The 18,014-nt window shown below is 47.0% G+C and overlaps 1 protein-coding gene across 1 annotated transcript; it reads left to right on the forward strand.

Moving 5' to 3' along the window:
* Positions 1–11: 11 nt before the first annotated feature.
* LOC123075782 (disease resistance protein RPM1-like) lies at positions 12–9,091 on the forward strand. Its single transcript, XM_044498304.1, has 5 exons — positions 12–483; positions 604–1,074; positions 2,223–2,474; positions 4,913–5,515; positions 7,250–9,091. The coding sequence occupies exons 1-5, from the start codon at positions 40–42 to the stop codon at positions 9,089–9,091; spliced, it is 3,612 nt and encodes a 1,203-aa protein (XP_044354239.1). The 5' UTR covers positions 12–39.
* The last annotated feature ends 8,923 nt before the right edge of the window (positions 9,092–18,014 follow it).

An 18,014-nucleotide genomic window follows, 5' to 3' on the forward strand; every position in this document is an offset into this window, starting at 1 on the left:
CTTGAGCTAAGAGCAGGGATTCCATAGTACTAGCTAGCAATGGAGGGTGCGTGCCTGTGCTTCCTCAAATCCGCATGCCAGTGCCTGGTAAGCCAGGCGGCGTCAACTGCCACCAATGAGATGGCCGTGCAAGCTGGGGTGCAAGCGGACGCCATGATCCTGGCGGAAGAGCTCGGGGAGATGCACAAGTTCCTCGCAGATGTGGAGGAGTATGACTATGAGGAGGCCGGTGGAGAGATGGAACCGAGCGGTGATGCGGAGGAGGAACGGCGCTGGGTGGACAAAATCCGGGACATGGCATGCGACATCGAAGACTGCCTCCTGCAGCTCGCCCCTCACCGGGAGAGTCCGTCCTTGTGGAGGGTACGGTGGGCCTCTCTAGCGCCGCGGCACAGTATCGCCGCCGAGCTCAAGGACTTGGTGTCCCAAGTGAAGCGCGTGAGCGAGATAAGGGAGCGCTATCAACGCGCCCGCGACAGGGCGGTGAGGAAGCCGGCGGTCAAGCCGGTGGAGGAGGGGGCGTGGCCAGTTGAATGGAAGGTCGATCTCGGCCATCTGCTTGCGCGGCCCGATGAATCACTATTGGTGATATCTGTGTGGCAGATGGCAGCCGGCGGGAAGGCCACTTCTCTCATCGACCTAGTCTATGATGACGCCAAGATGTTCCAGTGCCGCGCATGGGTCACGGCGACTCACCCCATGAGCCTCACCGAGTTTCTCCGAGGCTTGGCGAGGCAGCTCCAGGCAAATGAAAATGATTGCCCGCCGCCGGTGTCGCAGAGCACACTCAGGTTCCTAGGGGATACTGAGAGGATGGGGACAGAGGAGCTGATGACGGTGGTAGCACACCACCTTAGCGCGAAGCGGTACCTGGTCGTCGTCGAAGACGTATGCACAAGGCCCACGTGGGACTGGATCAAAGTCTTCTTCCCGGATCACAGGAATGGCAGCCGGATTATAGCTACATCTCAGAGAGCTGATGTGGCAAGGCATTGCGCTCGGCGACCAAGAAGATCGTTCGCTCTTGAAGGAGTTAAACAAGATGATGCACGGCTTTACGTCTCTTCCGACAAGGTATCTGCTATTCAGCCTTTTCTCGCCTTTTCAAAATACAGTGTTATTTCAGCAGATGGTGGTTCATTAGCTAGCTGTTGGATATCTATTATTATATTATTATTAGTGCCGTAGAAAGAAAAACGGCCAAGATTTTACAAAGTTCACAAAGATTCAATATACTCATGAAAGTTAGTCGTAATAACATATTCACAATAGGGGTTGCAGATTTACACAGCAAGAGTAGGCAATATCACCAATGTTTCGTCTGACTGCGTTCCTCTTTTTGTTTCAAATCCTGTTGTTGCTGATTGTCACCCTGGTCTTTTAGTAATAAAGCTCTCACCTTCTTCACACAAGTTAAAGCCAAAGATTCAATTTGAAATAACCAAAAAAGTGCGGACAAATTTGTATTGCTGCATGGAAGTACAACTCTAATTGAAAACTATGTAAATCAATCTACTAGCTTGTTTTCTTGATTCGATGTCATGGCGAGCAATTGCGTGTTGATCAGTTTTAGGAATTGTTGTTGTTGTTGTTGTTGTTGAGACTACGAAAGTGATGTTGTGTTTGGATTTTTATTCAGTGTACCTGTTTTTATTTGGATTTCATGCCGTGGATGTAAAGAAGTACCACCCAAGTGACACAGGTCCGCCTACACATCAGGCGACTAAGATTTAGTGAAACTCGATGATACCTCGTGTACCATGTTACCGGTGATTTGATTTTTAAATGTTACATAAATTCATTCTTCAAAATAAAACGCATGTGAGAAATTTCTGTAAAGTAAAAATAAAAATCTTAACATCAAAGGTTGGACTTGTCACAGTTAAATGCAATGGGATTTAAAATCCACTTAGAATCTAGTGATGCATGTTGATGTTAGTGAACCAAGCTAAGGTATCTAATAGCTATAACAATTTTAATGATGTGAAATCACACATGCGCCACAAAATAGCTAGTTGATAACTTGTAATGGTGTATGTCTGTATAAGATCATATTTTTCAACAAAGGGTTTTTATTGGCTCAAATGGAGCATCAAGATGATACATCACACTGAACACACACCCGGCCTCTGCATAACTAAGATGCACACAGCCAACCCAACACACACACACAGAAACACACCAGCAACTAGCAAAGTCATAAGACCAAAAGTTGTTTGCAGGTGTGGAAAAAAGAAAAAGAAACAAGAAATAAGCCCCAAAGCGATCAGGTGAACGATCGACAAACTACAACTGAGACCATATCCGCATCAACCATTGACACCACATGGATGACAAGGATCTTCAACAGCAACGCCTTCAGGAAGGAAGCGACACTCAAGCGACGCCGTCACCGGATCGAACCACAAAGGCAGTATCAAAGTTTTCACTCTGAAGAATCAGTCCGAACATATCCGAGCAATGCCTCCAACAAGGTAACGATGTGAAAAACATCGCCATTGCCAGGAATAACCACTCGGGTCTGTCCTAGGCTTTTGCCCCGGAGCTCGAGACCGGGTGCACATAGCACCACCATCCAAATCTCACATGTGTTGTCTCCATCACTTTTCCGCTATCCGAGCAGCTACAATTGGATCGCCGCTACTCCACAAACAACCCTTTGCGTCAAGTCATTGTCCATAATTTGTAACCCACCACTGTAGTCATCCACCGGATCAGGAGATAAAACCTCCCGAAGTCTTTTTGATGATGCCGTGGATCCGTATGAAGTCGTTGCAAAACAATCTACATACGCCACCATCCGGCCAATCGGATCAAAATCACCTCCACCATCCAGCACATCACCGCAGCCCCAACAATCCAGAGACCGCGTGGCCGGAGCAATGCCAAGACCACCGATGCCTCAACGACTGCCACGCCGGAGCCACTCACCACAGATCGAGGGAGGTGGGTGCTGCCAGAGACGAGGACCGCCCTGCATGAGGCATATTTGCGACTGTACGCAGCTAGTTGGTTCCTGGAAGACGTCAGGTGCAGCTCATGGGGAAACAGCCCGCCGCCACCATGGCCATTGCCAGTCCGCAACTCCATCCGACACCAGCCGCCGCAGACCACGACGCCATCTTGGGGAGGAGGTCAGGGGCATGCGCAGCAAGCCAGGGGACCGATAACATGGCCTGAACTGAAGCACGAACAGCATATATCACTGTCACCGGCCTGCGAAGAACCTACGATGGTCACATCAACAGATGCCGGCACGGTCAGGCTGGATCCAAGCGAGAGGCTGGCGCATCCTGGTGCTCGTCTCGGCGGCTGAGAGCGTCCTTGTGCGAGTCGCCGGCAGACGCAATAGCCGATTGCATCCATCTGAGCACGATTTGGACATGCAAACAACACGGCTTGGATCCACCATCTAAGCACGATTTGGACATGCAAACAGCACGGCTTGGATCCAACATCTGAGCACACATCCTGGACATGCAAACCGCCCAGGTTGGATCCGTATGCTATGGCTGACTAGAGCACGCCGCAACCACTGTCGTCTGCAAATCCAACGGCCACCGCCAAGGCTCCGCTCCAGCCGCTGCACGCGCCGCCATCCACAGATCCGACGGCCGCCGCCGGGGCTCTGCCACTCGCCGATCCAATCTGCACAAGGAGCCGCCAACAGCCTTCTTGTCGCCAGAACAGAGAAAGGCCCCGCCGCCGCCGCCACCGCACAGGCTTTGCCTGGCGCTGGCCTCCGGCGGCAGCGAGGGGGAGAAGCTGGTGATGGGGTCGAAGGTGTGGTGGATTTGGTCGCCGCCCGTGTCGCCTAGGTTAGGCGACGCGGGGGCCTAGGGTACACTATACAGTTCCAACATACTGAAAGAACAATAACCATCGGATACTTTTTGCGCTCTATGGGTTACCTTGGAAAATCTCCTGAGCATTGTTTTTCCCTGGTAACTATATGATGCGAACTGCCAATGGGCCTTCGTGCCATGTTGAGCCTTTTTATGTCATAATTTGTGTCGGTAGATGAATGAAGACGGGTCTGCAATACTTCATCATGGTTTCATATATCTCTGTTTTTCTGTTGTTTATGTATACAAATAACTCTTCTGAATGAAAAAAACTAGTTTGTTAAATTTGTTGACGCCAATTAAAAAAGTGATGGCTGAGAGCCAAAAGTGCATGTTACCTTCAAGTCACACAAAATTATGAAACTGGTTGTTCATGAACAAAATGGCAAATAATGCTTCAAATTTAGATATAGCATTCTTATAAAAATAAAATCAGTTTTATTTATTTGCATTTCATGTAAAAAAAGTACCACCCAGTTGACAAAGGTTATGTGATCATCTCCATATATATAATTGATCAATCCATTAATTATTTGTTCTTCAATACATTTTAGAAAACAAGAATTTTATGATAAAATAAAATTATGATAAGCCTCTAGTGCACTTTGATGGAACCAAATGATCAATTGGCAATTTAGTGTTGAAGGGTGAAAAATGGAAACAATAAAATAAAATTGTGATATGGTTCTGGTGCTTTCTCAAGAGTATTTTTCGTTAAAACATATTTTCACGGTTTTAAAATATATATCAGGAGGAACTGATTTAAAAAAATGTGAAAACGTTATGAAAACTAATGCTAGAAAAATGTTAATATTGTATAAAAAAATCTAGCCCTGCAAATACGCTAGTCACCCAGTTAGTCAATTTGTGGTTTATATAAATCTGAAATTCTCCTAATGATTCTTCAAAAAGTAATCAACAAGCATCTTGAGTCTTCCATCCTCAAACTATATGGAGACATTTGATTTAACTTGTCTTTCATCATTTTCTGTAAAATTCTTTATGTTGTCCTTTGTGGAGAAATCTACTTATCCTCTTGTTGCCAATTATGCATGTCTTCTTTTCAGGCTGCCACTAGTGAATCGAATGTTGTTATAAAAATAGATCCATACTCGCAGTTTGTTGGTAGGAGGGAGGAAGTTGCTGATTTAACCAAACGGATATTAGAGGACGGTCCTGACTGCTGCCCAATCTCAGTGTACGGGCCTAGTGGTATTGGAAAGAGCCTCCTCATGAGGAAAGTTGTCTACGATGGCCAAGGGATATCTAGGAGGTTCGAAAGGCTAGCGTGGATCACGTTGGTGCATCCCTTCAACCAGGAGGAGTTCCAGCAAAGCATAATTTCACAATTCCAGGCATGCTCCCCGGGATGGAGGAAAGAATCTGGGAGTCATATCGAGGACATGGCTGGTGACAAGTTGGCGACTAAGATGTTTCAGCTCATGAAAGTAGGGAGATCTCTGGTAATCCTCGATGGGCTGTCAGAAGAAGAAGAATGGGATCAGGTGAAGTCGTGCTTATGGAGTTCTGATGGAATTAAAGATAACTGCACTATCGTGGTTACTACTACAAATCCTGCAGTTGCTCATCATTGTTCAGGGAATAGGAACTCTCCATACAAGTTGAACCCTCTTGACAGCGCTGCAGTTCGTCAGTTGTTCTACCATAAGGTATGTTCCTCTGAAACATGGAATTATGTATGTCAATCTCTATTATCATGCTGGAAATATGCACTATGAAGAATATACGAACGAACGATTGAAACCTTGAAGGCATACCAAACGAGACGACAATCAAGTCAAATTAATCATCCTTTGTCATTTATGCATGACCCGGTTTTGACTTTTCCATCCATACACCTTTTGTTCCCTCTGCACCTCTCATAAACGGGTTTTGGTTCCTTGTATGCCACTCCATCAACTCTCCATTACATTCCTTTGTGAACTTGTTCAAAACATATCCCCACTTGAAGCCCTCGGAAAAAATAAAGAAACAAAAATGAGAGGAAAGTGATAGTAAAAGAGAAAGAAAAAACCGTTTGCTCTCTAAGCTCCCTACATTGATGCATGGTTTAGTTTACCTATATCTCTGTATTTTACCGCCCACCACTAGTAAGCCGATAACAATTGATTACCACAATTTAGCAACCAATTTCCATCAAACTAATTCAATTTTGGAGGACTTTTGATAAATATTGTTGATATTTATTTAAAAAAATGCTCTGACCGGTAGAATTCATCAGCTAGCCGTTGATACTTTGGCTCCTAGGAGTGATGTATTTACCGCCCCACTAGACCTTTTATTCTCTTTCCTGCACCTGTACTTCTTGTATAACATGCATGGTGGTCGCTTTATTTACAAAGCATGGATAAAGCCTGTTTCGAGAATTCTAAAGCTAGCTCCATCTACCGCCCTTACCCCCACCCAATAAATTATTGATGACTCCCTCCACCTGCTCCCATTGGCCATAGCATTAGCATTACCACACCCCCTTTTCCCTAGGCGTTGCCGATTGTGGAGCCGTGAATGTTTTCCGTGATCCCATACATGAAAGAACCGCACTCCTTTGTTCCTGTTGCGGTGAGCTGGCGACTGTGGGGCTCCGCCTCCGCTGTACAACCCTGCAGCCCAACTGGCCAAAAAATATGAAAATAATTAATGTGGCCAATTTATTGTTTTATGAATTTTGTTGCCAACAAATAAATTGTATGCCCGGAAGTAAATTTTATGATTTTAAGGGCAAAATGATTTGTCTTGGCCAGAAATGATTTTTATTGGTGAGAATAGGTTTTATAGCCGAAAATGATTTCCAATGTGAAAATACATTTTATTAGTAAATAAAAATCAAAGAGAGGGGGCAAATTGGTCATTTCATACACTTCATGCTTATTTTTAAAGTCAGAACAGTGGGGAAAATCCCACTCCAAATTTTACAAATTAAAGCAAAGTAAGTACATGCAGTGCTCGAGGCAAGCCAAGAAAGCTAAAAAAAAACTCAGCAAACAAAACAAATTAAAAGAGAAAGAAGGTGCATTGGTCGATGACTTGACAAGCCTTGTAAATTCAGTCCGGGCTAAGGCCCCTGCTGCGTGGGACCTACGTGCCTGCCCAAAATATGATCTACTATTGGACTGAATATTCATTAATTAACTTAATAAAAAAATGCTGTTAGGGATTATTCATTAATTAACTTAAAAAATGCTGTTAGAGTGTGGGGGCATACTCAGTTTCTTTGTACCTCCCTCTGTAAAAAAATATAAGAGCATTTAGATCATTAAAGTAGTGATCTAAACACTCTTATATTTCTTTACGGAGTGAGTACATAGTAAGAACAAAGTCTTACATTTTTGTATTGTGCAAGCAATATCATCAATACTGATAATTATATAGCTGCGCTCCAACAGGTATTCAAGCGTGATGGGCTAATTGAGTTGCATGAACAAATGGATTATCTTGCTAATCGCATCATAGAAAAATGCGTTGGGGACCTTCGTGCAATCATTATCATAAGTGGACTTCTAGGCACCAAAGCACGAACATTAGCAGCATGGGAGAGGGTGCGGAAACGTTATGACTTGGAGTTAGAAAACAACCCTGGCCTTGGGGTGGCTAATGCAGCAGGAAAATTGAGCTATGATGATTTACCATCCCATATGAAATATTTGCTACAATATCTTAGCATTTTCCCCAGAGGCTACAACCTAATGCGCAGAAGATTGGCAACTGCATGGGTAGCAGAAATCTACAACATGCATGAAAGAGGAAATAATGCTGAGGAACTTGAGAAGATCTTTGATGGCCTGATTACCAGGGGTATGATTCATCCATTGAAACGAGTAGAGATAACTGGCGGAAGAGTAAATGGCTGCCATGTTGGTGATGTGTTTCAACAACTCGGTGATTTCAAAGCAAAAACGGGGGATTGGTTCCACATCCTTGATGATCACAGTGTGAATAGGAACCCTGCAATCTCCCAACCCAGACACCTAGTTATTAAAAGTGGGTGGATAAGACATGAGGATGAGTTCAAGAAAATAGACCACTCTTGTGCTCGGTCACTAACAGTTTTTGGGGAGTGGAGTTCTTTTTTCATTTCACCAAGCATGAGGTTGCTAAGAGTGCTTGATTTGGAAGACACTACAGGTCTAGTGGAGCATGATGACCTTGAGAAAATTGGGGAATTCCAGCATCTCAAGTATCTAGGTCTCAGGAACACAGGCATTACCCGTCTACCGAACTCCTTGGGCAAGTTGCAATGCCTTGAGGTATTAGATATCCGTGGCACTTACATCGCCAAGCTGCCATCTACTGTCATCCATCTCGCTAGGCTGTGCCATCTCCGTGGTGGTACAATGGCTGCATCAATGGAAGACAATGCTCAGCGAGATTTTACTGGTGGAGTGACCAGATGTTGTCCTCAGTCTCTCCAGAATGCCACTTTATCTGCTTTCTGCAAATGTTTGCTCCCTACGTTTCAGAGGAAGAAACCACATGGTGTGCATGCCCCGAAGAACATAGGGAAACTGAAGTTCATTATTACACTAGGGACCATTGATGTTGCAGGCAGTCGAAGTGTTATGAAGGAGATACAGAAGCTGACACAGTTACAGAGATTAGGTTTCACCGGCGTTACATATCGCAACAGCAAGCATCTGTGCTCTATTCTTGAGCGTCTCCAGAATCTGCGGTCATTGATGGTTCACTCTGGAGATTCACTCGGCGGATTAGATATTGTTTCCTCACCCCCACGCCATCTTGAAACACTGAAACTATATGGCACTCTTGGTACGCTCCCAAGGTGGATCAAGACCCTTCATAATCTCCAAAAGCTATGCCTGCGCACAACACTCCTGGGCCATGATGCTGTACAGATCATCGCTAAGCTACCCAAGTTGATCATGCTACACCTCTTGGCTAAATCAATTGTGGTGGAGGAGATGGAATTTCAAAGCGATGCGTTTCCAAAACTTGAGCTGCTCCAACTTGACCGGTTAGAAAATCTCGTGTCGGTATCATTTCCAGGAGGAGCACTGCCAAACCTAGAGGTACTGCAAGTCGATAACTGCAACCTTTTAAGAGGGCCTGTCCTGCGTCAATTTCACAAGCTCCCGAAAATTAAAAAGATCTTGCTGGATGGCTGCATGGTGTTCAAGAAACAAGAGGAGAGAAAACTTAGGAATGCTTTTATGTTAGTTCAAACTGTCCTGCGATGGTATGGGAAGGCAAGAAAAGGCACTTCACAGTAGTCACTTTTTTGTTTTGCAAGATGATGATATATGTGATCGCTGAGGCCGTGCCAGTTTCCCTCACTGATATGGAGTTGACGCACACAGTAGCAAGATGTGCGAAAATGATATTTCATCTCCAAGAACTTTAACCCCCCCCCCCCCCCCCCCCCTCCCTTTTTTTGGGGGTTGGGGGGGGGGGGACTTTACCGATAATGTAAATATATTTCTCAAGCGTTGAATGACCGAGTTTAGTTTACCATTTATTTTTATTTTTGGACGTGTTTCTTATGGGAAAGCTTGTACGCGGTCCAACCATTTGTCACTCGTGGTGTTTTAAGTTGGAGACACTATTGTATGCTTTTGCTATTTGCGATATGATATGTCTGTTATGTTTTTTAACAATTATATTATTGCGTAAATCCTAGCTATTCAGAGGCTGTGAGTGGTCTTTGAGTGATTTTATCATTTAGAAAAGATTTTAAGAAAATAACAATTTTCTTACTTAAATGTGTATTATGCACTACTAGAATCTGGTTTTGTCCGGAGTTCCAATACTTCACCGAGTTCATTCTACCGGGAACTCGACGAACTTCTCTCTGCCGAGTTTGATCCAAAATCTGACTCGGCAGTGATAAGCAACTAGGCAGAGATCTGTCTTTGCAGGTTCTAATGAAAACGGACTTGGCGAACAAAAATAAATATGATCTTGTTTTTTGCTATGTTTGCTGAGTTTCGGCTAACGGAGACTCGACACATGCATAGTGGTTTTGTCCCACCTCGACGCGTGAGGAGCGACGCGACCTTCTTAAATAGTTGCGTGGTGCAAATGCGGCAAGCTTGAATCATCCTTGCACCCTTTGTGGAAGATATGACTGTCACTATGAATCTTCTCTACTTATTCATAGTCACAGATTCTATCCCGCACAAGTGAGCATTGATGGCTACTCGGCTCTTTTTTTTTAATCACTTCATCTCAAGCTCCGTCGGGTCATACTGACTGTCAGGGTCGCTTTTTTTTCCCGGGCTGTCCGCCCGATGGTTTGAGCAGGGTTTGCGGCGCCCACTGGGACCTCAACTGCATGCATCGCGCATATCAACACTTAGCTTTTTGGAACGAGGCTCAAGGAGAGCCTGGCTTTGAATTAACAAAGCCATCAACCGGCCAGGAGTACAAGACTGCAACTTACAACAAGAAAGCGGAAAGCGGAAAAAAAAGATACAATGTGCTCAGCAGAACAACTCGAAGGTGAAGACGCAAAGCCAAAAACTAGCTAACCTACGGAGGCGCTAGGAGGAGGGCACAAACATTCATGATTTGTGTCGCTGGCTGCCACCAAAGGATCAAACAGGGCAAACATGATCTGACTCCGCCGCCGCAAAGGGCCCCTACCCTACCACCCGGGTTCGACGGGTGCCGCACAGGCGGCCGACGAAGTGATTCACCCTATAACCCAAATCAGAGTGCCCCGGCTGCCAAAGGAGAGGAACAAGGGACAGACCCACGTGAAATGGAGAACCGACCACCAAAACACCGACGTCGGCAGCAGCCAGGCAAAACACCGAACGAGGGTAATCGGACGCAGACGCTGAAACCTTAGAGAAGGCCAAAAGGATGCGACACCATGCCCCTGGTCAAGGATAGGAATCACCTCGCCGAAGCCCTACCGCCGGCATGGAGGCAGGGACACCAATCCCCTCGTACCAGCGGCTAGAACCCTCCGCACCTGGACCAGAGAAGGATGCCGATGATGAGATCAGGCCACCACATGCCGCCCTCGAACCACACCCAACTCCACCACCACTCGAGCCGTCCCCGGATGACACCCTCAGGAAGGAACACGCCACCAAATGCCGTTGTCGCCAGGAAAAGGGGACCTGAGGCTTTCACCTGAGCTCTTGGACGGGATGGAAGGAGGAAGAGTCCCACCGAAGCCTCGAGCAAGGTAAACGACGCACAAAGGCGCCGCCTTCGGTGTGGCCGCCGCACCGGCCAGGGGTTGTTGGTGTTAACCATTGTTGTTTAGGTGTGTGTGCGTCATGTTTATTTCCAGTTCATCCATGTAGTTGAAGCTGCGGCAGTGTGTGCACGTAGAGTTGTGTTCACGTGCACAATGCAAAGCTAAATGGGTTGTGATTAGTTAGCTGCATGTGTCAGTCTGTGAGGGGTCCGGCCGGCCGAGTTGTGTAGCAGACCAGAGATGGAGAAAGAAGTGGGCGCAGGCAGTTGCGGCATGCACCAAGTGAGGGCTTATCCATCTGCAAAAACTTGGGAGTGACTCAAAGTCTGTACGTGTGAGCAGTTAGTGGAGAGATTAGTGGGTCAAGCCGTTAGTGGAGAGATTAGTGGCTTGACCGGTGCGTTTGCATGCTAGCTAGTGCGTGTGTTGGCTGCTCTATTTAATCCCGTGTAATCCAGTTCATTTAGTGTGAGAAGAAATACAGAAAAGGCACAAGTGTGCGTGGTGCCAAGTTCGTGAGTGTCTCTTCTACCTCCTGTGTGTGAGTTCATCTCCTACCTTGGGCAGAGATTACAGGGGTTTCCCCCGGATCCGCCCCCAACCACCAGATCTGTGCACCCGACGCCGAGATCCACCGACCAGAGCTGCTAGAGGCCAAGATTGGTGCGAATTGGAGTAGATCGAAGTTGAAGACGCCTCTTCTAAAGGGCACGAATGACTTGTGAGGAGTTGCCGCAGCAGCCGACGCCCGCCGCCTCCGCGCCGCCCTCACGGCCAGGGAGGCGGCCCACCTGCACCCGCCGACGCCACCCGCCGCACAGGCCACGTCGCGCGCCGCCGTCCGGGGCCGCCGCCTTGGAAGCCGAGGCCCTCCACACAGGGTGAAGCCCCGAGATCCCCGCCGCCACCTTCATGAGAGCTGCGCGGGCTCGCCGTGGTGCTCCTCTGGCGGCAGTGGAGGAGGGGAAGGGAGGGGAGGGGGCTAAAGTGTGGCGGCTAGGGTTGGCTCCCGAGTTGCCTCGGAGGAGACGACGCCTATCAACACTTATGGCTCACGGCTAGGATATTTATTTCGTACATACGAAACCCGGCGAAGAAAGCCGTATCCGGCTAGTCTGTGGATGATGATAATGACAAAAGCTCGCTGCAGCCGGTGGACTTCATAGATGCAATTCTTCTAGCTAAGGACGGGGAGGTAGTTAAAGATGGCCAAGAGGGCGGAAGAATAGGAGAGAAAAAACTAAAGCCACCATGCATCAACTAAATGCATTGAACTTCACTTACCCTAATCCAAACTGACCAGAGTCAGAGGGGGTACACGTTTTGGCCATAGATTTTTTATCTTTCAAAAAAAACACATATATGCCGGACGCGGCTTTTTTCTCCTAGGTGCATATGCACCCATTGTCGAAAACACACATTTTGAAAAGTTAAACTTTTTTACACAAGCCACAAAAAACGTCGTTTTTCACCGAAACCTTGTGAACGGACATAAAATGTCCGGATATACACGCGGAATTTTTGTTCCGAATTTTTCAACTTTTTAAAATATGTATTTGATAATGGGTGCATATGCACGTAGGAGCAAAAGGGAATATCCCGAGTTTCATGCTGCAGTAATAACTCTATAAAGACCTGGCACGTGGTCCAGCGATTGTTCATCCGCACAGCCACAAAACGGTCAAGGTCACCGCCAACTGACGCTGGCCCATGGCCATTAATTCTACGTCATTGATGGTTTCATAGTGGAATGATGGCTATTGGGTACCCTTATGCAGATGGATTCTCGTATACTCCCTTCGTCTAGGTGTATAAGTCATCTTACGAAAACCAAATAATCCTAAAACACATAGGCGCGGTGCATTAACTTCTACCTCGTTTCTTGTTTCTTCACGTATCAACCAATAAGAGACGAGGGGTGTGCATGCTTTTAATGACTTAAGACTACCAAACACGGCATGCAGTGGTTAGTTCATTGCATGCAATGATATTAATTAGCAAATAAACATTAAGGTCTCTCGTTTTCCCCTCCTCCTTGGTCACGGTGCATAACCTAAAATGATTTACTCACCTAGACGGAGGGAGTACAATAAATTATCTAAACGTAAAAGAACAAACAAGGGGTAATTAAGTGGGGAAATGATTTAACTTGAAAACTCTCCCTCAATGTGAGAAGATCCATCAATCCTCACTTTGTGAAGGTGTTGAACTATCGTGTTACGCAACAAACAATTGTTCACCTGCTTCACAATGAGAGCATTGATGGTTGCTGAAGAAGCTTAGTTCTTTTGGGTACGCGGTTATTTAAGCTGGTCGTGTGGCTGCTCGCGCGGCGAGATGGGACTAGACACCCAGTCCCGCCTGGTTAAAGCAATACATTTTTGTTTAAAAAAACACACGTATATTCTCAAAAAGGCTTTCACCCCGCTTTATATATAAAGCAACGATCAACCTACATGATGCAAACCACCCGACACAACACACACACCCAAGGTAGATACAAGCGAGCTGACGAATCGCAACGCTAAACACGCCAAAGCAAACAACAAGTAGGCAGAAGAGCATAGCTAAGGATCTAAAGAGTTATCATCGTGAACTAGTCACCGCGAGGCGATGAAGCATCAACTCAAGGAGTCAGGGACTTCAAAGTGATGCTTTCAAGAAAGAAACGACACCGACGAGCTGCCACCGCCCGATCCAGGGAATCTAGGTTTTCACCCGGAGTAACACGAAGGACGCAGTGTCACCGCAATGGAGCATTCAAGATGAGAACGACGCATGGACGCCGCCGCCATCGGTTTGGCTCCAAGCTAGATGAGGTTTTCACTGCGACCACCACCATTCACCTCCGCCCGAGGTACAGACCTACATGAGAGCACCGGCCGCACCACCACCGAGATCGTTAAAGGCCCGCCCCCATGCCACCGACGCGGCCATGGCAGCAAGCCTATCAGTGCCCGAGCCACGAGCTCCGGCCACGAGCTAGCAGCTCCCGCCACCAAGGCTAATGCCTTGCATCCAGACAGTCCGGAGACCATCAAAGGCATGACACTACAAAAAAAGACACTTCCGTGATGATACGTGTTTGTCACAGTAGGTCACGTTTTTTGTCATGCATGTACATCCATGACGATTTTTTAACAGAATCAAGATAGTCATACCTGTGCTGTCGTAGAAGTGTTCCATGACATTACCAAAAATATCATCACGGAAGTGTCCACTTCCATGATGATAAATCGGGCGTCATAGAAGTGTTTTCGTCAAGGGTGACCGACACGTGGCATCCACCGTAACGGCTCGCCGTTACGCTATTGGGTCCGGTTTTGGATCCGATAACCCGTTAACAGCCCCGACCAATGGGGATTTTCCACGTATAAAATCATCATTGGCTGGAGTAAACACGTGTCGGCTCACCGTTGGGACAGATGTCATCCACTCATTGGACCGAAGGCGCCTATGATACGTCGACACGTGGCATGGCCCAACAGAGGCCCATTCCTGTGAAAAGGCCGGCCCATTTGACTTGGTCAAAAGGTGGCGGGCCGGCCCACGGAAAGCCTGTTAATGGCCTGTTCGCATATAGCCCATTTACAGCCCGGTAACCAAGGGCCCGTTACGACCTATCCGAATTAGGCCCAGTAGCGTCATCTGGGCCGTCCGATATGATTCCAACCCGTTTTAACTTTCACCCCATGTATAGCCCATGAAGTCTTTCGGCCCATATGAGGCCCTTTGTAACTCTTGGCCCATTAACGGCCCGTGGTGAAACTGGCCCGTAATGAACAGTGTATCACTTTATACCCATTAGCGGCCCATTATTCCATTGGGCCGTTTCCATCCCATGTTATCTTTCGTCCTTCTCAGGGCCCATTTATTCTTGGGCTCATTTCCAGCATTCGTTTACTTACGGCCCATTACTGTCATTTTCTGCTTGTGGGCCAAATTCAGCCCATGGTTACAGTCGGCCCGTTTGTGGCTCGTTAATACGTTGGGCCGCTTTCATAGCGTCATCAAATACGGCCGATTAACGACGGCCCGTTATGGCCGGGCCATGAACGGACGATACCAACTCTAGCCCATTTACGGCCATAATGCGGTATGTTATTGGCCCATGTTTGGCCAATCGATCATACGGCCAGTAGAAGGCCCATTCATGATACGGCCCATAGAAGGCTCATTGTGTCTACGGCCCGTAGAAGGCCCATTGTTTCTACGCCCCGCAGAAGGCCCATTGTTTGTACAGCCCGTAGAAGGCCCATTGTTTCTACGGCCCGTAGGAGGCCCATGGTAACTACAGTAAATATAGCTCATGTTTATTGTGGCCTAGTTTTAAAAAATAGGTTATTGCGGCCACTAGCAAAGCGCGGAAAAAGAACTGCACTGACTACAAGCAAACAAATAAACAAGACAACAAGAAAATAAATAAGTAAGCAACTTACGCTAGGCTATCACGACTATTACACATATTACATCCACTGGGCATCAAAGTTCGCCACCAGTGAAAATATAGGGAACCAACAAGAAAATAAATAAGCAAGCAACTTACGCTAGGCTATCATGGGTATTACAAATATTACATTCACTGGGCATCAAAGTTCGCCACCAGTGCAAATATAGGAAACAAAGCAGCATATCATATACACTGATTGTCAAAGTTGGCGACCAGTGCAAATAAACGCCGCAGCAAAACAAGTCCAGAACTGAAACCACTTCAGAAGAGCTCAAGAAACAATATCCTGGGTACCCATAATGCTGGCAAGATGCTTAGCAAGCTTATTAACTTTCTCTTGTTTGGCGCTTAAATCCTCCAGCACTTGCTGTTGCACCAGAGCATCTGAATTTTGCAGGGACTTCCTCAGTCCTTCGGCTTCCAGTCGCATAACATCTAATCGATGTCTTTCAACTTGAAGTTGAGACTCAAGAAGCCGAACTGATTCAGGTAGCGAGTTCGAAGAGCTGGTGCCAGCAGTAGTAGCCAGTAACTCGAACACTACATCAAGACAGGACTCCCTTATAGAGCTAATAACAGGTGTTGTATAGGTCATACAAGATGCTCCCCCAAATACAATCTATTCGAGTCTTAGGTATTTTCATACCATGCTCCCCCAGATTACTCCATATTCACTAAAAATGGGGTATCTTTAAACTTTATTATTTGTGTTTATTCTGTTAAAACTTTCTTCTTTATGGAACCTTAAGCACCGTCTTAGTATTCCTTAGCCTGCTTTCGAAACTGTAAAAGATCAAGGAATACATCTATTTCTTTTCTTTAGGGGTATTATTATAACCATCGTACTCCCCCAGATGATCATATTCTTCATTAATGGATCACTTTAGATGCATAATGAGCATCACATTATCTAAAGTATAGGGGAGTTTCAGCATTCTTAATTTATCTCATATTTCTTTCTCCCCCTCGAAATGTGGCAAGAACATTTCTGCCACAATTTCGAAAAACCATTCATAACTCTTGTGAATTGAGGAAACTTCAATTATCTACTTCATTTATCTGATACTTCATATGAAATGAAGTTATCTGTCAACTGGTATGGGAGTACTCTTTCCTCATTCCATTTCAGAAACACAACAGAGTTCTTTATCATTAGTACTTTTGCAAATCACACTTGCATATCATTCTTATCTTTAGGTTAGTATGTAACTTTTATTATCTTTGGATTTATTGAGTGCTTAATGACCGTTACACATAAGGTGTACGGTCGTGTTGGGGAAAATGACAACTATGGGACCACGAGGATCCCTTCTACGGTTGACGGGGAGAGAGCTGTGCAAAGAGTAGGTCTAGGCGATCAACACGATGGAATTTTTACCCAGGTTCGGGCCGCAGAGATGCGTAAAATCCTAGTCCTAGTTTGGTGTATATTTAGTGTTCTTGAGTTCTTGAACTAGCTGTGGTGCATGCCCAGTCCAAAAAGTCTGAATCCCTCCACAGTATGCCTCGGGCCTCCTTTTATATGTCAAAGGGGTCGCCACAGTCGCACACAGGAGGTGGAAAGTATCTACAGTGTAGAAGCTTACCGCCAGACATCGTAGGACAAACGCATTTAATGCGCCGCCTACGTGCCCTCTTGCTTTATCGGGAATGGCAACAGAGCTCATCCCGTCCGTCGTAGCTTTGCCTTGCTTCGACGCGCGTCCAAACTGACGAGGCATGCAGCGCCATGCTGGATGGTTGGTTGCTGTGCTAGTGTGGTGGCAGGGTCTTCACGAAGATCTGTATGCCACCACGCATGTGCTTGACTAGTTGGCCTAGAAGCTGCATGCTGCCACGCAGGCGCTTGCCTAGTTGGCGGGCTGGTCGCCGTGTCGGAACGGCCGTGAGGTGGCGTAAACCTTGTTGGGTGCGGGCCCAGCCGTGGCCTCGCAAATGCCCCCCTGGCAAAGGTCTTGCCGGGGTCTCGCGGGCGTCCCCAGCAAGGATCCTGCCGAGGGTCTTTGGTCGTCCCCGGCAAGGATCTTGCCAGGGGTCTTTGGTCGCCATGTTCTTTTGTTGACTGGCAGGCCTTCGGACTCCACAAAGATCTGCATGCCACCACGCAGGCGCTCCCGATCCTTGGTCTTGACGGTCGATGGTGTCAGAACCCTCAGGCTCAAGGGTGGCGACCTTGTTGGTGTTGGGCAAGTCGCCCCGGCAAGAGCTCTTGCCGGGGTTATGTAGGCCGCCTCGGCAAGGGTGTTACGGGGGGAAGTCCATCTTGCCCTTTTGCTCTTCGTGCCTCTAGCTTGAGCGCTGCCTTGGCGGCCTCGTAACTTTGCTTTCTCTGCCCCGCAAAGCATGGCGGCACGTGTGGCTACGACTGCTCGTGCATAAGTAAAGGGGTACAGAAGGGCCCATACTTTTGTACACCGACAGGAGCCCCCGGGCCCGGGCCACACATGAGCACGAAGCGGTGTTGGGCCAGGCCCACAATGGTGCGCAGGCACGCGTGGCAGAATTCTGTCCACGCTAACTTTTTCACCAGTTG

The sequence above is a fragment of the Triticum aestivum genome, chromosome 3D (assembly GCF_018294505.1).
Source record: "Triticum aestivum cultivar Chinese Spring chromosome 3D, IWGSC CS RefSeq v2.1, whole genome shotgun sequence".
NCBI lineage: Eukaryota > Viridiplantae > Streptophyta > Magnoliopsida > Poales > Poaceae > Triticum > Triticum aestivum.